This window comes from Rousettus aegyptiacus, unplaced genomic scaffold (genome assembly GCF_014176215.1).
Source record: "Rousettus aegyptiacus isolate mRouAeg1 unplaced genomic scaffold, mRouAeg1.p scaffold_m13_p_6, whole genome shotgun sequence".
NCBI lineage: Eukaryota > Metazoa > Chordata > Mammalia > Chiroptera > Pteropodidae > Rousettus > Rousettus aegyptiacus.
The window spans coordinates 72,752,341-72,777,552 of NW_023416309.1; the positions used below are offsets into that span (position 1 = coordinate 72,752,341).

Genomic DNA, 25,212 nt, shown 5'->3' on the forward strand with positions numbered 1-25,212 from the left:
GGAGTTCTGATATATGAGCCTCATCACATTTGAAAACTTTAAATCAGCCCTCTCTATTCTGCTAAGGCTATGTGTCTGTGCCTCCTCTGGGGGCAGGGGCCACATCCTGTATGCCATCACATAATAATCTGTCATTTGTCTGAATAGTCCTAGCGCCTCACAGCTTGCTTCTCCTAAAGCCTTGGAGAGAATTAGGCAGCCCTCACAAACCTCAGCTTTGAACACATGAACATCTCATTCCCAGCTTCAGAGCCAGTGATGAGGAACACTAAAGACGGCCCCCAAAACTTGGCAGAAAGGAAGTACTATTGGATGCCAAGAGGACCTGGCACCTGTTCCACAGGGGTGTGCAAAAGCAGCAACCATAAGGTTGGCTCTGCATGCAGGTTTAGGACTGAGATGCAACATTTTTGAGCTAGACAGATCTTTAAAGAACATCTAGTTCATCTCTGTTGTTATCCTGCTAAGAAAACTCATGAGTCCGTCAATGGGGAAGGGAGCCCAAAATCTCCCTCCAGATCCCCAGGCCATTATCCTTTCCCAGTCTCCTCCTGGCCAGAGGACATCTGACAGCCCTCAGTGAGCAACCACTTTGGTGCTCTCAACGTAGGTCAGCTCTAATGGAAAAAATAAGCAGTGCAATCCAGAATACAAAAGGAAAATAAGAAACTAGATGTAATTTCCCTATGTGGATGGAAATGAGAATTCTGATTTGCAGGTTGGGTAGAATAAAGAGAGAATAATAGCACCTCTTTTCTCAGTCAAGAAGTAGGAAGTAGAAGATCAGAAAGGTGACACTAGAGGTAGGATTGTCAGTCTGCTGAGGTCCCTTCAGGGAACTGCAAAGTTGTACAATGGGGGAAAGGTTTTCAAGAGAAGAAACACTTCCATACTCACCACATTTGCTTTCAGGGGAACAGCAAGAGCCGAAGGGAAAGATCCCAGTGGACAACATAAAATTGAAGAGAGAGAGAACAGGCAGGGATGGAGATACAGATCTGGGAATCATCTATGTAAAAAAGATTCTAGAAATTATGAAATTTGATAGCCTCACCACAGAATCTAGTTAAAGAGAATCTAGCTGAGAAAAGGAACTAAGGTCAGTTGTAAAATGGCAAGAGTGGACATGAAAAGGGGGAAAGAACCAAGATGTGTTTATAAGCTAGTCAAGAGGACAATAAATCAAACACAACAAATAAAGTATGGACACTAAATCCGTCAAAGAAGCAAGGCACGGTATACCTGAGAGGGCAGCAGAAAAAAGGATGAGAGTGGGCTACAGCTAATTCAGGACAGCAGGCAGACACATTCCAGACCCCAGTCTCCCTAGTCAGATGGGTAAATGGAAGCTCAGCGAAGCTCCAGCCAGCTACAGTCCTCCGCCCAGGCTCTGCAAACTGAAATGTACATTCCTAAAAAGTAAGGCAGATCCTATACATGTCCCCAACTACCATTCCAATGTACTATGAAAAAAAACGAGTGAGCAAAGAGGGGTAAATCCCCACACAGCAAGGCTCCATAATCAATAGTGCCTGTTTTGAGAAAAGAAGACACACTGGGTAACAGGAAGAACCCCGGCCCACAAAGACAGCCAAATGTGGTCCCAGTGTCTAAGAGTGACCCCTGACCCCCACCCCCAAAACTCCTAGCATCATCACTATAGCACAGGACCCTACATCAGGAGTGCCATCAGGCCTGCTATTCACAACGGCCCCAGGACCACTATGACTAATTTGTTTTTGTTTTGAACAGTTGAAACAATCAAGTCAAACAGGAACTTGAAAGCTCACTCATGGGCTATAAGTTGGTTAAAGCAGAGCCAGCCCCATGCAGTTAATAAAACCAATTTGTTAATGTGTCTTCCACCACACCCCATGATTAAGAAAGAATGAAGAAGAGCACAGCAAACAAATTCAGTTACCCATGAACAACGTGGGAAATATGACTTTTTCTTGCCTAATAAAAAAAAGGAAAAAAACATTAAACGTCAATACAAATACTATGTTCACACCATGCCCTAAAACTGGTCTATGCCCACCTATCTACCCAAAAGAAATCACACTGGCTTACAAAATTAGGGTAAGTGATACATAAGAAACTAAATAAAAAGCTAAGGAGAAAAAATGTTTTGGAGAGAACTCAAGTGACTATACTACACATAATTTGTATCCTTTTAGATGAGTGATATGAAGGGCTACTAGCGGTTGGAGGAAACAGAGCAATACCTGGGAGGGAGGCCCAGCAAGCCATATTTTAGGAACTAGAAAAGGTGATCATAGACTAGATAAAATCCTGATTCCAAGAAGCTCTCAAATAACCAGAATTTCAAGAATATTTTCTAATCCCATAAAGTAATACATAATAATAACGTACATTGTTTTATGTAGAAAGGCCTCAATGCATCTGAAGACTTTGAGGGAGGTGGGAGGGCAGGGTGTATACATGTACATTCGCATACATGCACATGCACACAAACTGATTTTGATTGTTTCCCCAAAACAATGCTCCTATATACATCACTAGGAGCACTAGTAAAATTACAGTGACTGTGCTACAGACACTCTTTAGGAGTAAGAGGCAGAGCAGGCACACCCTAGAGTCAAAGACTTTTTAAAATGAAGAGTTTTTTTTCACACTGAAACTACAAGCTACACTTATATAAAAACTAGCATTTCTTCTTTTAACCTGTCAGATTTAATAATGAAGCTGGATATCTCCCCTCTTCCTTTTACAGATGATACATATTATCATGGTTTTTATCTAGTCAATGGGTCTGCAGGAAGAAAGGCCAGACATGAAAAGCCAAGGAGGCCAGAAGGAAACCAGAATCAAAGCAAAGCAGCAAGGAAGTAAGAACAGCAAACCCCACAAAAGAGTTAACCTCAGGAATACGGCAACTAGACAAATGCAACTCAACAGGTTAATATTTGAGTGTATAGATATAATCCATTTATCATATAAACTAAACACTTGAGGAAAGATCAGCCCACAGGAACACATTTAATTCTTAATAGAAACAATACAGTTAAAAAAAAATTGTATTATTTAAGCCAAAACTAAATATCATCTGTAACTATTCCTATTGGGAAGTACATCTCCAGGTTCAGTTCAGGAAATAAAGGCTATACGTGCATCTAGGATGCTCCCCAGGAGCCAGGGGTTCTCTGTGACAGTGCCCAAGGCCCACTTACTGGTTCCAGGTTACTCTGAATCCTCTGTAGCTACCTATGATTGGGTTCATCAGTGGGCAATGACTGCCCCAGTGCTATGCATCAGGGGTCAAGTGGAAGCCAATCTCTAAAGAAGACAGGAGCAGTGAGCCTGAACTGACAATGTTATCCCTTCTTCATCGTGACTGTTCTAAGGACTTTCAAAATGCAAAACTATCTGTCTAACCAATCCATTTCTGTTTGATATCTATTCTCACATATAAGATGCGGTACTAGGCAAGAAATATAATTCCAGATAGAGACTAATAACTATTCTATTGGACGAAATTACAAGTTGCAGGAAAAAATAATTAGGCACTGCTTCCAACACTCAGAAAGACTACCCCTAAACTTTCCCTGTATTGTTTGGGTTAAGCGGCAACTCTAATGTCAAAAATCTATTTATTCCATTTACCATTATAGTATAAAAATGAGTACTCCTCAAGACTGCCTGAAACTCCTAAACTTGAGGAAAATTAATTTTTTACTTACTCCTCTGAGGAAGCCCAATGGTTAGAATAAAGTTCTGATTTATATATTGATATTTTAGAATGTGCTCCTTAATGAAATATGTATACTTCAAGGTAGAATTCTCTAAAAAGAGAGAAACCAGAACACTCATTCCAGAAGGGTGGACAATAGAAAGCTTTTTAGGGTGGACTGTGTACCAAATCAGATCCTCCATAAATGTGCCACTGCTGAAGAAAGCGGGCTGTAAAAGCTCCTTTAAGAAACTGAAAATTTCTAGAGTTGTATCTGTATTACTTTTGCAAAACAAGGATAAAGAGTCTCTACAACTCGAAGCAGAGACAATGGCAAGGAATCATGGTACCTCAGGTTGCTGTTCCAATAATAGCTACTTAGGTAAGTAACATGGTCAGCATCCCTAGACCACAGGTCTTAACTAGTTATTTAAATTACGGCACACCCAAAAAAGTATACCCGTGCAATTTTTTTTTTAATTGCGATAGAATAATATGTACTAACATGGAAAGATACTGGCAATATAAAATAATAGGCATGTTGAAGAACATACTTAAAGCATAATCCCAAAAATTTTAAGAGTACAGAAGATGCATAAAAATATGATTATACGTGCCTAACTGTAAGGATGCAAAAATAGTGAAAACGAAAAACATATACTTTTAACTTTATCTCTGTACCAACTGAAATTTTTTGCACTAAGAATGTATCACTACTTCACTCTTAAGACTTTTTCTCAATTCCCCAAAACCATCTTCACACATAAAAGATGTGTCTCCTAAACTGTATTTGATCTTGTGGTTTTATATTTTTCGAAAATCTTCAGACAGAAGGTTTGTTGCAGAGTTTGCAAATATACATGATTATGACGTTCTCTTCTACCCTTAACAAGTATTTACTAGAAAAGTCTACTAGCCTATAAGCACTTTGAGAACAAAAGATCGTATCATAAGCATCTTTAATCCCCAGAGCCTAACACTGCTGCTTCCCAAGACAGAAGCTTCGGAGTCAGGGTTCCCAGGGCAACAGACTCCATGGGGACTAGAAGGCAACAACAAATTTCATGTCCTCTGAGATCTGAATGACAACAGGCTTCAAGTAGATTTATCAAACTGAGTTTACATTTTCAAAGCTTGAATAAGCTTACTTAATAATGTGCAACTTTACTATTCAAAAAATTATTTAAAATTTCCAAGACTTACCCTTTGTCGAAGAAAGATGTATGCCCTGATCTAGAGAACTTTGTGCCATTGCTATTCATCACCCCACAGTTAACATTCCCTGAAATATAGGATTTTCGCGATGCTTGGTCCTTTGCAAAATTCCTGCAAGCTGCTAATTTGGATTCTAAAGCCTACAAAAGAAAGAAGGAATGATTTGGTTGTTAAAACAGTAGCTGCACATAAAAATTTGCATTTCAAACCATTTCTATTTCAAGACTCAACCCTTACTCTCTCAGTTGATACAGTGGCTACTTAAGCCATCCATAATCAATCACCTTTCTAATAGAAAGAAGAAATGTTTATACCAGCTCCCTTTCTCAAATAAGCTCTTAATATTTTACTTATTCCTCTCAGTATTACTGAGGGACACAAATATAATCCTCACTCACAGTTAAGAAAAATGTGGCACAAAGAGAGATCCCAGATCTCTTGATCCCCATCCATTATTTCTTTCTGAGTTGTAGACTGTTCTGTTAGTTGGCTAGTTAGGGGTGTGAGTGGGGGGGGGGGGGCGCAGGATGGGGGTTGTGCAAGCACTATAAAGAAAGTAAAAACATCACTTGAGAATTTTTGTAAAGCAGACGTTCTTTCCATAGGGCTTCAGTTTAGTTATTTCTACAACATCAGAATGAATGACAGCATATAATACCTCACATGAAGTTAAAAGCTATTCTATTTGAGAACACAGCGTAAATGTCTGATACCCTTTGTCTATAATTAAATACTTCACCTGAAAATGACACCGTCCCTTTAGGATTTACCTCTAAATTGGGTGCCCTTCTTAGCACCTGTCACCACAATACCTGGCCAGTGCCAGGCTCTACAAACAGATGGCATAAGGAGAACAGGAGTTCCTCATTTATTTCCATCACATACAGATAGCACCAACTCCCCCTTTCCCATAAACACTTTGAGCAATTCAAACCCCTCTCCCTGACAAAAAAATAAAAAACAAAAAATACTCCATTCTTATTATCTATGACACTAAGGGATTAGCAATGCACAGATAAATTAAACCCACAGATAACATAATCGCTTCACAAATCCTCCCCCCATAATGTCAGTAAGAGCTATTAACAGAAACAAAAAACAAACTTCTTTTTCTCTTTCCTAAAACAAAAATACAATGACCTAGTAAAATAAGGACAGAATGAAGAGAGGTAATAACCTTGTAGGATAAGCTTTAAATAAGCATTATTTCAGCAACATGTTAAATATACCCATCCACAGTAAAAACTATGAGCCATTAATTTCCTATATTCAAGACACTCATTTATTCAAATATATGCTGAGCATCTATCATATAGTAGGCACAAGTTGTGTATGAGACCTTAGTGAGACACCCAGTGCAAGTACTGGGTCTGGCACTCAAGGGAAGAGTGATCTAGAAATCAAGATTTAGAAGATATCTACACGAGATAGTAGACAAAAATCATGGTTGTGATTAATAAGATCAGAAAATTAAGGACAGAGCTCTGAATAAAATCAACAATAAAAGGGTGGACAGATTAAGACACAAGACGACAAAGGTATTGGTAAGAAGTTGGAAAGCAGACATGACACAGCATCAGAGAAACAGAAGAATGGCAGCATTCCGAAAACAAAAGTCAATGTTGAATGTTACAAATAAAATTAAAACAGAACATCATCCATTGGATTTGACAGAACTGAGATCATCATCAATGAGCAATTTAAGTGGCCTGAGCAGGGAACAGAGCCCAGACTAAGATATCTGGGGAGTGTGTTTGTAGTAAAAAATGCTAATAATAAATGGAGACATGCTTTCAAAAAGCTGGCTGTGAAGAAAAGAAACAGGATGATGACTAAAGAGAGATGTAGGGTTAAAAAGGAAAAACAGCTGCTTTTATTTTTGCCTAAGATAAAAAATTGTATATAATATGTGACACATAAATATTAACATAATAGAGAGCAAAAGGCTGCAAACACGGGAGACATGAAGATGATAAGGCTGAAAGGAATGGGACCCAAAGCACAGAGGAACAAAATTAGCCAAGGGCAGAAATATGACACTTTTTACCACTAAAATAAAAAAGGAAGAATGGCTACAAACAGAGGTAATAATAGGAGAGTAATAAAAGAAGGCAAGAGAAAAAAACAGAACTTTAAATCAGATGGCCTTGACTTATCATGCAAGACTGGGGAGGAGGCTTCCAAGTAGTTCATGTCAGTAGACAAATAGAGCAAAGAAGAAGAAAATGAAATATTCATAAAAGCATGCTGGAGCTCGCAGATAACAGCAGACCAAAAGTTTTGATGACATCCTGGAAGGCAGACTGTCAGCTAAATAGGGAAATCATGCAAGGACACCAAGTTTAACTTTCATGCACCATTTCTGGACAAATTACTTAACATACTAAAAGCAAAACAAACAAGAACAAAGAAAGCTAACAACTTAGGGTCCAGGAATAGGAAGAATTAATCCAAGAGTATATAATGAAGAGAAATTCAAGGGCGACAGTGATGCAGCAGCCCTAGAAGCATATCAAAGCTTTCCATGAAGAATGTGAATAAGAAGCTGAAAGATATGAGATATTGCAAAGAAACAGTATATTTCTTCTATGCACAAAGGAAAAAAAAGTAATTAGAAATGCTAGGGGGAAAAAAAGCATATAATTCAGCTCTGACACAAATACAAAAAAAAAAAAAACTTGATATGATTTTGAGTAAACGATAACAATCAAAATGCTTGAGCCATCCGTTAACAACACAAATAGAATGACCCAGCAGGCCAGCTCCTCCTCTATATTTTAATATATACATGGGCATAATATAATGCTACTGACTGATTTTCAATTTTTAGAACCAACCAACAGAGAGTTCCAGAAGGAACAGAGAGACACCCACACAATAAGGAATTGAGATAGAATCTAATAAAAGTCAGAAACAGAGGTTTTGTATTTTAAATTACAAAAATGACTAACAAGAACAAAAAATAAAAATAAAAAATTGGGAAGATGTAAGTTAAATTCCTCATCTTATTGCTTAAAGTTGATAAGTCAAGAAATATAAACATATTTCATATTATAGAGGTAAATACCATAACTCCTACAACAATGAGATAAAAAATAGTTATCTTAGGAGTGAAGAAAAATTACTCTATGTACTGTATGAATGACTTGTGCAATTAATTACTCTTTATAGTAAATTTAAAATACAGATTTAATCTAACAGCTAAAAATAATTTTATGAGCCAAAAAAGATAAACATAGGACCTTGTATTTTGGCCTCCTGTTTCTACTACATATAAAGTATAATGCAGTTTCTGCTTTTTTCAGAAAGCATCTCACACACACACACACACACAAATAAGTGAAGGGGGTAGTAGATAGTAAAGAAGTTTTGGGGTAGATTATTGAAAAGAGAGGTTATAGTCACTGAGGGAAATAAGGGAACTGACTAATGCTAGAAATGCTAACTTATATCCACACCAAATGAAAAAAAAAGAGAAGTCCAATTTCTTGACTGATCCAGATTGCAAGTCTCCTCCATTGCCAAAAAACCATGACCAACAGTAACAGAGTAAGCAATCTCTGGGATCACAGATATGAGTAGGAACAAAGTGAAAGCAAGAGAACACTAAAAAAACCTCTTGATAAGGTTTAAGTCCTACTCTCTTGATAAGGTCAAAGAGTAAGTATTATACAGAGTAAAAAACTGAGTAAGCAGAAAAACAAGTTTAATATTTTGAAAGCCAAACTGTTCTGGAATACAAGTTACAGGCAAGGAGATGGCACTGAAGTTGAGATGGCCAAGGAGTAGTAGAACAGGCACAACCAAGAGCAGAAAGTCATGCCATGAGCCAGTGCTAAAGTTCTACAAAGCAAAAGCTCAGGGATCACTAGGACGATGGTAGACAACAGCCAAGAACAGGATTAGAGGGCAGTGTAAAACATAAGAAGTATTTTAGGAAAAAATGGAGGAGTCATGGTGTTTTACACAGCCACAGGGAACATGAAGAATGCCTAATGGGAACTTAGGAGCTCAGCATGCAGGGCCTTCTGCAGAGACAGTGGCAAACCCGAGCCCTGGAGGTGTTTGTCTGGACCAGTCTCAGCTAGTCACTGGATACTTTTGCTTCTCAGTTTTATTATAGCCTTTACCACAAAAAGGTATCATCTTTTCTTCCCTCACTTCAAATTAAGAAATAATTTAATACCTTGGAAGCTGAAACACCTGATGATAAATAATTGAATGCTTACCCCTACTTTCCGTAAGAGATCCCCCACGATATTTAGTGCTGATATCCTAGCTGAAGGAGTTAGTGGACTGGTACCAAAACCATTTGGTATAGCTAGAGAAAAATAAAACACAAGTGATTACACATGCAATTCCCTCTACATTTGAGTTTCACTGTTATTACAAAGCAGTATACACTCAATATAGTATGCCAAACTACAGATAAAGTGGAGATACCATAAATATGTTTAACCATTCTCCAATTGATGGATATTCAGATTACACTGTTTTTTATTATTACAAGTAATGCTAAAAGGATATATATATCTTTAAAACATCTAGATGAGTCTTTCTGAAGAAGAGATTTCTAAAAATAGAACTGCTGGGTCAGAGCATATGCCCATTTTTTTCACCTTAATAGATACTGCCAAAATGCTCTCTAAAAAGGTTATGTCAATATCAGCAAATTGTATGGTGGTGTCCTCAATAATATTAGACATTATCTTCTCTATTTTTTTGCCAATTTGATAGTCATTTTATTTTCATTTTAACCTCCTTAATAATTAATCATTTGAATATTTTCTTCTGAAAATCATCTCTTTATCCTCTGCACTTTTTTCTACTGGGTTGCCTTTCCTTTAATCAATTTGCAAGGGCACTCTTATAGGTATTCACCCTTTCTCCTGTATATGTTATATATCTCAGTGCGACAGTTATCTTTAAAGTTTTGTGTTTCGGGAAAAAAGGCTTTGGCGTCCTCACTTCAATATTGTAAAATGTTCCCCATGTTTTCTTCTAATGGTCTCCTAGAATTTTTTTTACACTGAGATCATTTAACTCATTAAATATCTACAATTTTTCCTCCAAAATGGGTATCTACTTATACAAATACTATTTAGGGGGAAAAGATTTACTTTATCTGAAATGGCACTAAAACCATATACTGAATTCCCTATAGATGTCAAGTTCCATTAAATTATTAGTCCATTCTGCCAGAAAGATTCTGCTTTATAGTGTTAAAATATCTTTTTTGGTATCTTGAAGGGCAAAGCCTCTTCTTGTTATTAACCTATTTAACTTTTCTTGGCTATTCTTGTACATTTACTCTTTCAGACTAAATTTAAAATCAACCAGCCAACTTAAAAAAATCCTGTTAGGATTTTCATTAGAAATTTAAATTATTGATTGATTTGGGAAAAATGGACATTGAAATAAAATTAAGTCTTCCCATTCAGACTCATGGTATTTAGCATATTTATTCACATCTTCCATGCCCCTCAGCAAAGGTTTTCAATCATGCACATTTCTTCAATTTATTTTTGAGATAATATAGAATAATGAGATAATATAGATAATATAGCATAATAAGAGCTCTTGAGTGAAACTGCAAGATACAAATCCATCTCTGCCATTTACTGTGTGGCCCTGAGATACATGTAAAAAGGAGCTAATAATAACAGTTACCTCATAAGGTTGTTGTGAAGTTTAAATTAGTTAATATACTTTACAAATGCCAAAAGTACTCAATAAATGTTATTATTCTTTTTATGTTTTCCAGACAGTACTAATTGGCACATAAAATGCTCTTGCTTTTGCTGCTGCTGTTTATTGTCCTTGTCCTCTAAAATGTAATCTCATTGAAAGTAGGAACTTTATCTTATTCAGCACTATATTCCCAGCATGTAGATTAATGTGTGGCATATAACAGGTGCTCACTGAGATATAAATAAACTGCTGTACTTTCCTTGGCAGGGATTTCTGGATCTCATTTTTCCCTATTCTCCTCAAATTTTGTACTTTAGGTATTATTAAATCCATGCTTTTAAAGTAAGTTTCATTAAATGCTTTTTGGAAACAGGCTTTGTACCAACACAATGCAATTAAAGACAGACCATTTCATAGAGTCAGCTCTTCATCCTCACCACTGATTTCTCTAACCTCCTGCTTCTCACTGTATCTATGCTAATCACCCTGTCATGAAACTGCAGTGATCCAGTATACAGCAACTTTTAGGTTAATGAATGTTAATGCTGTCGACAGTCTAAAAATGTGCCTTCTTAGACAAATATTATTGCCTGAGGGTTGACAGATCTTAATTCTGTGCCAGAGTAAGCTTTACGTATGTTCTACCGACATCTCACCCTCTCAAGTTCTTGCATGAAAACTCTAACGAGCTATAAAAGAATGTGCACCTCCTTCTGGGTATTACCTTGACTAAAGTTCCTGACTATTCTGATTAGTTTTCAAAATAAAGAATTTTCAGAACCTAGCTGCATAATTCTGACTAGTAACATAAAAGCAAAACTTGGTTTATTTTCAAACGTAATTCTGAGGTCCTCAAATACAGAAGCATCACTCTGAAAAATGAACAATGAGAGCTTCTGATGACTGTTATAATCGATATACTACCTGCTCTATGCCCCCAGCAGCATATTCAACACATACTAGTACAATTTATAACACCTTATGACTACATAGCATTTTCACAAACCTTACCTAATTTTACTTTGTAACAAGGCAAGAAGAGGATTTTTCCTATGCAAGGGCTACTAAGCACTTGAAGTGTGGCTAATGCAACCAAAAAGTGATTTTTAAATTTTAATGCATATTAAATTAGAAAAAATTTAAATTTAAGTAGTCACATGTGTCTAATGGCTACTGTATTGGGTAGCACAGGTATAAAGGACTTATTGCATTAATTGACCAGACGGAAAACTTTCCCATATCACTATGAAAGATAAAATTCTATATTTTAAAAAGGAGTGTGAAGAATGCTTCCATTTGGGGAGAAAAAGCATAGGAGAATGAGAGTAGCTGAAATGTAATCTGCAAGCTAAAAAAACCTAAATAAATCTGAACTTAGAGCTTCAGGGTCCTATTCTAAGGTTCCATCTATTGGCTACTAAATGGTTTTTCAGCTATTCGAAATTTTAAAAACACCCTGGTTGATGGCAAGAGGAATATTCTCTATGTACTACTCATTAGTTACTCTGTCACTTTTGAAAATAGCAGCTACAGAGGCAAAGTAATAGAATGGACATGTGTAGCCAAGCCAATCTCATTCAAGTCTGAATAGTAACTCAAGTCTCTGTACATTCCATATAACAAAGGCTTCTAGTCTCCCATGGCATGTGAAATGGCAAAAACAAGAAATAAAACTGCATTTAAACACAATCTCGAAACCTATGTGTAACAAGGAGGTAGGCACAAACACAAATAAGCACGTGATAGAAAAAAAAAAATCCAGTGTTAAGAGTAGTTGACTTTAACTGGTAAGACTGTAGAGTTTTTATTTTCTTTTTTCTTTTGTTTTTAAATATTTCTACATGAACATATATTACCACTATAATAAAAAAATTTGTTTCACTTTTTAAAATCTCAATATATTAAGCTGCTTTTGTCAACTCATTGGTTCCTTTATCTGGGTGCACTAGGAAAACAATTTCTTCTTCACACAGTGCTTGCTATATATTGAAATTACTGCTTACAACTTAGCAGACCCTGCTTCATCAGCTAACTCTCTTAAGTTAATAATAATCTGCCATAGGTTCAAAAAGAAAAGACATTACAAACCTTTTGGTGAAGGAAAACTGTTCTCTGTTCCTTTACCAACAGGAGTAGCTGGCAAAGAAAGTGATGCTTGGACAGCAGAATCCATCTTTTCACAGTCTAGAGTTGGAGAACTGGGAGCCGACTTTCTAGTTACTTCCTGTTGTCTTTCCCGAACTGCTAGTTCTTGCCTTAAATCTGTAAAACATTGCAAAGGTAGTAATACTCACTAGAGGAAGCAAATACATCAAGGAAAGTCACGTCTGAAATGTCATAAAGATACTCTTCCCAAACTAGTATTTCACAAAAATTTCCTGTTTAACAATTTTTATTTCTAGGTAAATAAAAATGATAATGACAATCCTACTGTCAAAATGATCTTCCAGAATCTAAAAATGCTATAACCAAAAAAAAAAAAAAAAAAAAAAAAATGCTATAACCTAAAGAGAACAATTTTCTATGCCCATATGCAAAAAGAAATAAGGCAGAGTCCAAAGAACTCACAGTGAACATATATGACACAAAAATAAATATTCTTTACCAATTTACTTGCTTTCATTTTGCAATGATATAGTTTCACTTCTCAAAATAAACGAATTAGCAATGGAGATTATTGCAAAAATCAATGAAGTGCATTTTTATCATTTTAAATGGGTTGGTATCTTTTATTAATTGTCATAATAAAATACTTTGTTTTAGAAAGAAAGTAGTAAGAACAGTTGAAAATTTGTTTCTTGCTTTCAAAATTGAATTTTCAACCCAAAATTAATGTTTTCTTTTCCAATTATTCAACTGACTTACAGAATACTTGCGTATGTTAAAAGGATACAAAGTTTTCCCACTTCTGGGTACATGTCCAAAAGAATTCAAAGCCAGATCTCAAAGGGATATTTGCACATCCACATTCGCTGCAGCATTATTCACAATACCCAAGAAGTAGAAGCAACCCAGTGTCCACACAAATAAATGGATCAAGAAAATGTGGTATATGCATACAATGGAATATCATCCAGCCTTAAAATGGAAATTCTATCACATGGTACAACACAGATGAACTCGGAGGACATTATGCTAAGTGAAATAAGCCAGTCACAAAAAGACAAATACCATATGATTTCACGTATATGAGGAATCTAAGGTAGTCACACTCAGAGCAATGGAAAGTAGAACTGTGGTTGTTAGGGGCTGGGGGAAGGAGGAAATAGGGAGTTGTTCAATAGACATACTTTCAATTTTGCAGGATAAAAAAACTCTAGAGATCTGCTACACAATAATGTGAATATAATTAACACTACTGAACTATACACTTAAAAATGGTTAAGATGGTAAATATTACGTTATGTTTTTGACATTTGTAAATAACTAAAGGTACAGTGTTAAGATTTTATACGTTATATAAATTATGAAAAGTTCTTCAGCTGAAGTTCTTCAAAAAAAGGAAAAGGCATAAAAAAAAAATTTTAAACACAGGACACAAAGTTTCACTAGTAATCGAAGAACTACAAATTTACAAACAATGAGATACCAATTTTCAACTTCCAAATGAATTTTTAAATCATTTTTAAATCTATTTTTATTATTAACAATGCTAGTTAACACTGTGAGAAGGACACCCTCAATTACTGCCACAGGGAGTATAAAGGTTATGATTTATCTATAAAGTAATTTAGCAATGTCTTTTATGACCATTAAAGACATTTATATCCTATGTCACTTCTAAGAACCTATTCTAAAGAAATTATCAAAGATATTTATAAATATTAAGTACAAGGATCCTATTTAAGATTTACAGCAAAAAATTAACCACAAATAATAAAGCACTCACCAAATAAAACTATTATAATAGAATATTACACAACAGTTTTCAAAACCTGTTTTAAAAAATATTTTATTGGCATAGATTATATCACTACATTAAGGAGTGAAAAAAGAAAGAATAGAAAATATATATGTATACAGTGTGGTCCAAATTATATAAAAGAAGAAAGTATATATATATATGTTTATATACACTCATAGGAAAGACTGAAAAGAAACACACCAAACTGTCAATGGGTTCTCTCAAAATAAACAGACTGGCAATGATTTTTATTTTCTTCTTTGTAATATTTTGCAATCTACCATGAATAAATAAAAAAAGAGGGAGGGAAGGAGAATTTTAAAGGAAAGTATACATTCACTATATGTATAATATGTGCACATATGTAATGTTATTATGTACATAACACAAAATTATTTAGGTAGAAACAAAAAGGAAAAACCCCAACTAACCAAGCAGTATAAGCACAGTGGTAATGGTTAAGGCTTTAGAAAACAGACCAGGGTTTGAACCCCAACTGACATGCTATAAGAGACCCTGAACAAAATGCAAACTCTCTGCATCTTAGTTCTCTGACCTATAAAATGGGGATAATAATACGTACCTACTAGAGCTGATAAGGTAGGTATTAAGTTAACAGATTAAAAGTACTTAGTACAGTATCTGACAAAAGTATGTAAATGTATAGCTTTAAAAAGTTGATCCTGGAGTTAGCTTAGAACTCTGGCTTAGGAACAATAAGGTTTAAGTTATAAATTTTACCTCTTGCTTCATCCTTTAACCTTTGTACAGAGACCAACAAAGATTCCTTTTCATCAAGTTCACTTTCTAAAAATGCATTTCTTTCAATGGCCTGATTTAGCCTTTGTTCAAAGTCTTCCAATGAAACTATTGTTGCCCTAGAAAAAAATTAGAATCCATGAATTAAATAAATAACAAGCAAATATCTAATACAAAAAGAAACTGTCAGTTTATCTCATGCAATTTACTGACCTAGAAAACCTGGCCCAGTTGAAAGAGAATGATCTCACCCTCTCTGACATTTGGTGACATTTAATGTCTCTACTATCATTTGGGGCCATTAAATATATTCTTTTCTCTTAAATTCCCATCTAAATTCCTTAAAGTTCCTTAAAGAAAGGTCACTTCTTATACAATTTATATCTCCCCACTGGATTTTAAACACAATACAATCAAGTTGACACATTTTCAGGATGAAAACTTTTCAAGTTAGAGTATGTAAAAATTAACTAAGACTGTGTTTAAAACACAAAGTTTCAGGTTCCACTCCATTTGCTTTCTTCCTATCAACCCTCTTCTTCTTCCTGCATTTCTCATCTTACTCCTTTATTCAACAAACATTAACAGGTACCTACTATGTGCCCCCATACCCGCTATGTGCTATCAACTACAAAAAAAATCCCCTAACCTCAAGATAGAACTCATAACACCATGCTCAATTTTATCAAGTCTTGTCAACCGTTAAAATACATCTCAATTGCATTTGCTCTCCTCCAACCTTCTGTCCCTGGCGTAATTCTTCACCTATCACATGGATTACTCCTAAATTGTATTCACATCTCCTCCTCTCTATTCCAATTCCCCAGTACTGTCTTCTTAAATCACAATCTGATATTACTCCTTTGTTTAAAAAATTCTCAGAGCCCCCCACTGTCTATATAATGTCTTTCAAACACTATACACAAGGTTCTTCACAAACTGGCCCCAAGCACCTTCTAGTTTCATCTTGTGCAGCCATACTATCTCTATAAACTATCATCAAAGTGAAATATTAACACCTCATGCAATTTCCTGCCTCTCTGCCTTTACATCTCTCTTTTCACCTGGTTAACCTATTTTTCCTTGAAGACTCACCTTCCCCAACTCCCCCACGGTACTTTAGCTGCTCCCTTCTCTACGCCCTGAGGCAGCTGGTACACTCTTTACTGCAGTATTTATCATGTGGAGTATCCATACCTGTAATACCCAAGGGCAGTAGTAACTAGCTTACCTTTGTATCCTCAACTCTAGCATCATGTCAGGCATTTAAGAGTCACTCGAATATTAAGGAAAGAAATACCAGACAATAAAGTAATAGAAATTAAGTTGGGAATGATTAAAAACAACTAATTACAGATATATGAAAGCTTGGCAATAGTAATAGCAAGCCACTCTAAGTTGTTCAGCAAAACTGTAATGAAAGCAATATTTTGAGAACATTCATTAGTCAGTATTAAAATAGAAAAGAATAAACAGACAATAGCATGAAGGTTATCAGAGGGGAAGTAGGGGTAGAACAGAATTAAGACTTTGAGTGGTAAGCACACAATAGAATATACAAATGAGGTATTAAAGAATTGTGCACCTGAAACTTACATAATCTCATTAACCAATGTCACCCAACTAATTTAATTTTAAAAAGAAAAAGACAGAAAACAGAAGAGAATAAAAAGCAGTAAAAATTTAAAGACAGATCAGCTAGGAAACAACTACAGAATTCAGGTATAAGATGTGAGGATGTTACAAAGTGTGGTGATACTGAGAACACAGAGAGAAAGATAGGAAGAAATGAGACATGTTTCAATGAAAAACCAACAGGATCAACAATGGTACAAGAAAGAAGAATGGAAAAAGAAAAATGGAAAGAAAAGCTGGGAAGGGCATCATTTGTGGATATAAATGTATTCGGTTTGTTTCAATGTAATGAGCTACAGGCGATATGAAATACCAAAAGTGTTCTGGGACTAAGATCTAGGTGATAAGTTGAACCTAAAGACATAAATTTATTTTAAACACTGATTACCAACTTTGGTTATTCTAACAAAATGCACATCACTTATTTACCTTTTTGCTCGCTCTAGGTCATCGTTGGCCTGCTCCAGCTCTCTCACATACTTATGCAACTGCTCCTTAATGGCCCGAGTCTGACTTAAATCATCTTCTAATACTGAGACCTGCTTGTAGCTCTGTGCATACTGATGTTCTAGTTTCTCCTGAAGATGTGGGTACAGGGAGAAAAGTATGTGTCATTAATGTCCAGTTTTCTTTAATAAAAGATGCATCCCAAGTTAATGGGGAGGAAAATAACAAGGAGTTCACCCACAGTCTGAGTTGATGGTGCCCCTTCTTTTTACAATATTTAAAAACAATGACATATCCATTCCAAGTGCCTTAACTCATATAAAAGTTAGCCAACCATTCTCCTCTCAGAAAGAAACCTAATAATGATTTCTCTGAAAAGAAGTGAAATAATGAAACCATTGCTTCAAAAACCATGAACATGATGGGGGAACCTCTGGGTCCTCAGGCTGAATAAAGCTCAGGGTAAGCACAAGGTAGACTGATGGAGTTCAAATTCCCTACTCCTGACCTGACCACTACTTCCCCAAACCCACCTTCTCCCCAGACACAGGAACTCCCCAAGCATTTGGCTAAGGCAAATGGTAAAACCATCAAAAGGGGTTAATCCTTTTACTCCTGAAAATTCCTTTTTTAGAAGGAAATTTTTATATCCAAACTAACTCCAAATTAAAAGGACTACAAACAATAATGAACTAAATGTGTGTATTTCATACACTATAATTTTAAAGTGCCACAGAATGAGGCAATTTGTCAAAACAAATAATAAGGCAGCTTTTGAAAACTATAGGAACTACAATTTAATTGTATAAGCTAGGAATATTATAGCTAAAAAAATGAGCTACGGAGATTCTAAGTGAACTCTTAAACTCTAAACCACCTTTCCCATGGTTCTGTCAAAGAAAACATTTAGGTTCAAAACTCATTTTAAGCCTCTTTTTTATTTTTTTGTTGCCAGCTGCTCTTAAGCTCTCCCTGAAAAAAATATATTTCTCATTTAATGACACCTAGTACATTAGACACCAGCTTCTACTGCCACAGTTACCTTTAGTGCTTCCACTTCATATTTCAGTCTTTGGTTGTCAGCTTGCAAGTCTCTATTTCTTTGTTCAGCCTGTACTAACTGTGCCTCCAACTCCGCTTCTAATTCTCTGCTTCCTTCCTGGAATTCAACCAGCTCATCCCGAGCTTCCTGGAAGCTAATCAGAAACAAAGTGAGAAAGGTGAGTTATAGTTGGAACCATAAAGATCATTGTGAAGATGATTATATATCAATTCAATAATTTTGCCTGAATGCTATGCTATTAATAACATATACTAAACAATAAAGACCATCTGTTTTGCATCTCTTACTCAATATTCAGGGCTCAACCAAAATGAATTACAGGCCCCAAAAGGACTTACATTTTATATACTCACCCCTAGATCTTCCATATTTAAAATATTAGTAAAGAAGCACATGTTACTATATCACAAATTAGTTCATTACTTAGAAAAGTGTTTTCCAATATAACTGGTTTCCTTCATAATTCTATTATTCAATTTTATGCATTTAAAAAACATTCTGGGGGAAGGAGGAAGTAGACAGAGGTAAAGGGGGTCAAATATTTGCTGACAGAAGGAAATTTAACTTTGGTGAACACAATGCAATATACATACGATATATTACTTAATTGTATACTTGAAACCTATTTGTTTTATTAACCAATGTCACCCCAATAACTGTAATAATAAAATAAATAAAAACATTATTCTGAGAAGGGGTCTATAGGCTTTCCAGCCTATTAAGGTGTCTATGGCAAAAAAAAAAAAAAAGATTAAGAACCCCTGCCACAGACACACACCTTTTATATCCACTGGCATAATAACTGGCTTCAACAATAACAATGAAATAACAATAAAATGTCTGATAAGGCTTAGTAAACTCCGTTAACCAAAGTAGGAAAATGTATATGTATTTTAGAAAGATTCTAAAAAAGAAATTTAAGTTTTGGTACTCAAAAGGTTATCTAAGAGTTCTCCCAACTAATTAAAATAATTGAGATTTTCTAAAATGCTCCATAGCCCCAAAGCTTTTCTCCTTCCAAGTTTTCTTGGCTCCAGACTGATGATGCTTGCCTGCTCTGTTATATGGACCCCTAGATATCATCAGAATCTCCAAAAGACGTAAATGATGAGGCAGAATCAGTGCATATGCAACAGGCCAAAGACGGCCAAGTAGGATAATAAGCAGAAAAGGAGGTAAACTACCAGAAGAAATCACAAATGACACTAAGCTTTCTTACCATTTTAATAATTTGAATAATATAAGGATTTATAGCATTTTTGTACTATTTAAATACAAGCAATGTTATGACTATTTCTAGAATCCCAATCCTAAATTTGAAACTCTAATTTTAGCTTTATGTCTAAAAAAATGTACATATTAGAGATGGTGCATTCCAAACGCCCTCCCCTATTTTTAGGACACTTTCAACATTACCTTTGTTTATACTTTAAGGAAAGTTCCTTCCAATAAGCAGTTTCCTCCTTCAAACTTGAAAAATCTGGTATATCTTCACCATCCATGATCAAAAAAGCCTGTGAATTATTAGAAAAGTTTATAAATTAGCATCAAACATGGGAATCTATGTATAACACCAAATCTGCAGCATTTTGGAGGGAATTAAACATGAACAATTCTAAGAGTGTTTAACTCTTATTGTAAACTCAGGCTCATAAATCACTTTGCTACCCCACTACTGGGTGCCAGCAACACAGTCCTTTGGTATAAAGCACTCTTGGTCACAGCACTAGGTTCTGGTGAATTGGTTCCACAGCATCATCCTGCACACAGCCCCAGTTCGTTTACAGCTGACTGATCTTCTAGGAATTAGGTGACAGAAACAAGCTTACTATCAGAGCTAATGCTGTGTGCCCTTCTCTGTTTGTTGTACACTTGCTTCAAAACACTTGCTTGAAACATTTGATACCAGATGATCCTACGAGGAGGTCAGGTACCACATTCCCAATAATTCTAAAAACTTTGTTAGTCCAAAGTTTCCTCCATTAAACCCACTAATCCTTCAACTTCAATATTCTTTTACCTTGGTTCTTCTCCCAAGGTGTTCAGAGAAAGGGAAAAGATATCTAATTAACTTTGCATTTGGACTGACTACGTAAAGCTCCCAACTGACTGGCCAGATGAAATACCAAAGACATTGAGCTCACTCTAGAATCATACCTAATCTCACGAAGCAAAGTTCTGTTAGGAGTCTTATCTCCTACAAGCCCCTCCCCAAGCATCCCACTTTATACTCCAGCAATACCATTCAAAATTGTCCTAACACACCATTCTGTTTCAGATATGGATGTTTTCTCTACAAGGAATGGTTCACCCTTCCTTATGCATTTGGATAACTATTTATCCTTTAAAACCTAGCTGTCATCTTTTCCAGAAGGCCTTTCCTGCCCTCACCAAATAACACTAAAACTTCTGTACTCTTGGCAACCTCTATACCCTACACATGCTTTCATGAATATACTTACCCCATAGTAATGCATATGGCTTACACCTCTATGTCCCCCATTAGGCTGTGTACTATTCTTACTTATTTCTATCCCAGCACAATGCTTACATGATAGCAGATACTCAATAATATTTACTAAATTAAACCAAAATTGATTCAACCGAATCCATACCAGGCAGCAAGAATCCAAGACTAGCTATAAAAGTAAATTTAAAAACTTAGGATTTGTAGAAAGTTTGGAGTTCCTCTAGCACAATCCACTTATGAAGGTTTAACAAAATGTCACAGACAAGAATAAATACAAAACTCCAATTTCGGGGTGAGTATACCAAAGAGATACATGAGTGGTTCCTAGTTGAATAAAATTAACATGTAACTATATACACTTAGTTTAATTCCTTTGTGGCCTACTGCAATTTCTTCTGTTTTAGTCAAGTCTCTCCTGACCATACCATCTATTATTAATTTTGCAACCTGTTAATCTTCCAATTATTACCATTCAGCCTAAGACTTCTTCGAAAAAGAGATGGATCCTTGACATACTTTGCATGCCTTCATGGCACCAAGTATAACATCTTGCTCAAAGAAAGTACAGAATGCTTACAAGTGTTTACTGAGCACCTACTATGTATCAGACACTGTTAAGTACTGGATAAATATGCGGTGCACCAAATGCACCTCCTCTGATCTGATTACTCCTACACTGGCACATTTTTGTCTGTATTATTCTATTCTGGGAGATAACGCATAGCATGGCAGTACATTAAAACATAAACCTCCACGAATTTGCAGTGCTGTAGAAACTGGGTCCTAGGGTTCCAATTCTGCCATTACATTCTCAAGCAGTATGCTTAATCTCTTAAAAGTCTCATTTTTCATCTAGATCTATGGACTAGACATGCTTCTTTAAGTTTGGACTAGACTTGTTTCTGATTAGTAAATAATACTGATTAATTTTATAATCCTATTCCTTCATCAAGGTTCCCACTTTCAACTCCATTTTCCCAGATGCAGGAAGAATCTTATTTTTGACTGTAATTTAATTTGTAGTAAGGTGTGAATGAGGATGAGGATAATCCAGCAGTGAGCTATTTGCATTTCAAAAGAATATCCAAGCACTTAAAAGCATCACCATATGGTATCAATAACTCCTGAGATTTATTGCCTAAGTATCCCGGAGGGGAGGGACATAGTTCATATTCACGGCCCAGATGAAGATATAATTACAGGACATCAGAGAAGTACCTGGGGGTCAGGCAAGAATCACAGGGTCCTCCAAATGCTCTACATAAGGTCTTTCCCCAAAATGCCCCAAAAATTACTAATGACATTTGAAACCTATGAATCCAGCCCAAAAGAAGCTATAGGCACTGATCCTAAAATTTGGATAGATGCATTTGCCATTTAAACTCTGGCAACCATATATCAATGTATAGCTCAAATATTCAGTTTCTGATACACAATTCAGTAAATTATGGTTTTGCAAAATGTCACAAAGATTAGAATGACACCAGACGCAAAGTCCTGCTGCTACTTTATCTTAAACAAGAAACACAAAGAAAAATGAAAGGACAAGTCTCTCCTGCGAGTTCCTTGAGGGCAGGACCTGTGTCTTATTCATAAATCTCTTCTGAATCACCAGAAACATGAAACACAGTACAAATTCAACAAATATTCTAACTGACTTATAATCTTTCATTATACCCTATTTATTTTTGAAGTACTGCTTTCCTTTATTAATATCTAAATTCCTACTTCAGGAATGAAGTAAGCAAAAGATTTGTGAGTAGTTTCTTTCTACCTTGCAATGCACCTGATTTTGTAAATCAGGATTACAAAACCTATCATTCTCAGCTAGACAAAATTGTCAGTCTGATGCATGCCAAGCCACATTTAGTCACTTATAAAGCTCAGTATGGCTCTACATCAAAGAAAGAAGAGCTGATGGGACTTATTGGGGAGAGCCTTGGAGATATCACTGCACACTTAACCATCTAAAACAATCACTGTCCAGCCCCTCAGTCTTAAATCTGAATGGACAACCAAGCACCATCAGACAAATGAGAAAATTCAGTAGCATAAGAAAATCCTAAGACCTACTAAACTGAGAGGAAACTGATAATTCAGGAAATGAGAGAACTTTTTTTTCTCATACAAGAACTCATGAGGGTTACCTCCTACACATTTCCTGTGACAATTACAAAAGAGAGAAAAACAAGACCTGGACAACACAAGGTGCAGGAAACAGTAGCTGCAAAGTAGGACTGCAAAGAGAGGTCCCATGATGAAGCCTAGTTCATTGGGCAGAGTAAGCCAGATGGATGGCTCCAGGAAAAATGAGGAATCCCATATAATCGATAGCATGACTTGGAAACTGGATAAATCTGAGGTTGTGGTAAAAGCACATCACTCTTGTGTTAATAAGAAAAAATCAGTGGAAACTCCAGAGAAATCAAAATGTAATACAAATCCCAACTCTTATATAAAACATTTTTAAAATTAAAGATTCCAGGTCAAATTTTTTTAATTTACTGATTTTTATATTATTGTATGCAACTGAGGTAAGTTCTTATTTTATAGCTATCAGTGAATGTCCTATTTTTGGTCTTAATTCACCGTGTCACATGTTGCTCCCTTGTAAGGTTCTAGAATTTGGTGAACAAGTTTGTGTTCTTTTTATGCCCTTTCTAATTTTGCCCTTTCTAACTTTGATGATAATGCCACTCAGTCTTGGTCTTCTCAAAATGAGTATTTATCTTCTTAGCTCAAATTCATTTGGCAGCCATCTCAGTCCCTTAAACAGTTTTGTCATGCTTTGGGCCTGCTCTAGATTACATACATATATACCTTTTCAGAGCTGAGTGGTGCTACTTCAGTATTTCAACATTTTATTCATGGGTAGAAAATTTTTCCTTTTAAGTGTTTAGTACCCATTCTGTTACTATGCAGCATTTGATGATATTGGTGATTGTGTGGCCCATGGGCCAATGTCCTTATGAAAGGTCATAATGACTATTAGATGCCTGTCTTGGCATCTAACATTTATTTGAATATATTTGAATGTGGAGCCAATCCTTCTACAAATAGGGGTAGGGTTGTTTTTATTTCTAAATATTGTCATTCACATGCCCAATTGAAACTTTTCTGTGTGAGGCTCTTTTTTGTTGTTATTGACTCATTTATATAGTATCCGAGGACCTACTACTAGTTATTAACTTTGAGGAACGCTTAGCTAAGTAGAGTTCCCTGAGGAATCTCACCATTTACACCTTTGAGTGTAGTATAAAAGTATCCATATGTCCCTGACTTTTGATCCTTGAAGAGGGCCGTACTCTTAATACAACCACCAACTTTTCCATCAGTGTCCCCTGGTGACTTAGGTTTTAAATAGTTCTTCAAGTGAAACTTCTTGAGAATCTAGTTCTATTTTTTGTATCCTCTTTCTTATCCAACTACTTAGTTCAGTGTCGAATATTTCTAGCAAAATGATTTTAAATTTTTTTTTGCCCCCCAAACATACCTCTATTTTCTTGCTGAATCTTATGTGAACTGAATGTTGACTACAATTTTTCTAAACAGCTACTTTTACAACTTGCTTAATGGCTTCTCAAACAGTATTATAATCTACGCCAGAAAACTTTTACCAGAATGACTATCATCTTTTCCGGAATAAGCCAATTAAAAACATTTAACCAGTAAACAAGTGGTAGGAGAAGCATAACATAGTAGGTAAGAGCCTCGACCCTTGCATTAGACTCCTCTACTCACTAGTTGACCTTGGGCATGTTACTTAACCACTCAGTGCCCCATTTCCTTACCTGTAAAATGAAGATAATAATAAAAAGAGTGCTGTTACAAAGATTCAGTGAGTTAATAGTTGTAAATTACTTAATACACTGCCTGACACATAGTAAATGTGACATAAATTTCATTAAATTATAAAAAACTGGTAGTCAGCAGTAGACCTTTGAAGTATGCTACAAGATAAATGTGCTCCAGAATTTATATCATACAAATGATCCCTGCAAATTAATTAATTGCTTCCAGAACCTATACGCATTTTCCAGTGATATCACTACTACTGATAACATTGAGAAAACTTTTTTTGGAATAGCCTTAAAGAGCCAGATTAAAAACTAAACAAAAAAATTCTTTGTGGTCTCACCTCATTTTTACTGCTTTCTAATTGATATTAACCAGTTTTATCATTCTAATTTTATTCATCAGACGTACCTTCTCCAAAAACTGAATTTTTACAAATGATAAAAATTGCTACCACTGCAGATATCCAAAAACGCTTTTCAGGGGTCTTTTCAGACTGCAAAGACAGTCTGTTCAGTTTGCTTCAAATTACAGTGGGAGGA

General features: G+C 35.7%; 1 protein-coding gene across 5 annotated transcripts in view; it reads right to left on the bottom strand.

Moving 5' to 3' along the window:
* The window catches only part of NDEL1 (nudE neurodevelopment protein 1 like 1), a 95,630-nt gene that overhangs the window by 52,363 nt on the left and 18,055 nt on the right, over positions 1-25,212 (bottom strand). For 4 of the 5 annotated variants that reach the window (XM_036223078.1, XM_016154703.2, XM_016154699.2 and 1 more), the window contains 7 exons: positions 19,822-19,919; positions 18,385-18,538; positions 17,325-17,473; positions 15,243-15,379; positions 12,686-12,859; positions 9,136-9,227; positions 4,895-5,046 (listed from right to left, as the gene is read on the bottom strand). In XM_036223078.1, coding sequence (XP_036078971.1) covers positions 4,895-5,046; positions 9,136-9,227; positions 12,686-12,859; positions 15,243-15,379; positions 17,325-17,473; positions 18,385-18,538; positions 19,822-19,907 — 944 coding nt within the window. In that variant the 5' untranslated portion in view covers positions 19,908-19,919. Of the gene's footprint in view, positions 1-1,921; positions 1,957-4,894; positions 5,047-9,135; positions 9,228-12,685; positions 12,860-15,242; positions 15,380-17,324; positions 17,474-18,384; positions 18,539-19,821; positions 19,920-25,212 lie in introns of all 5 variants that reach the window. The other variant, XM_016154700.2, reaches the window with a different exon arrangement.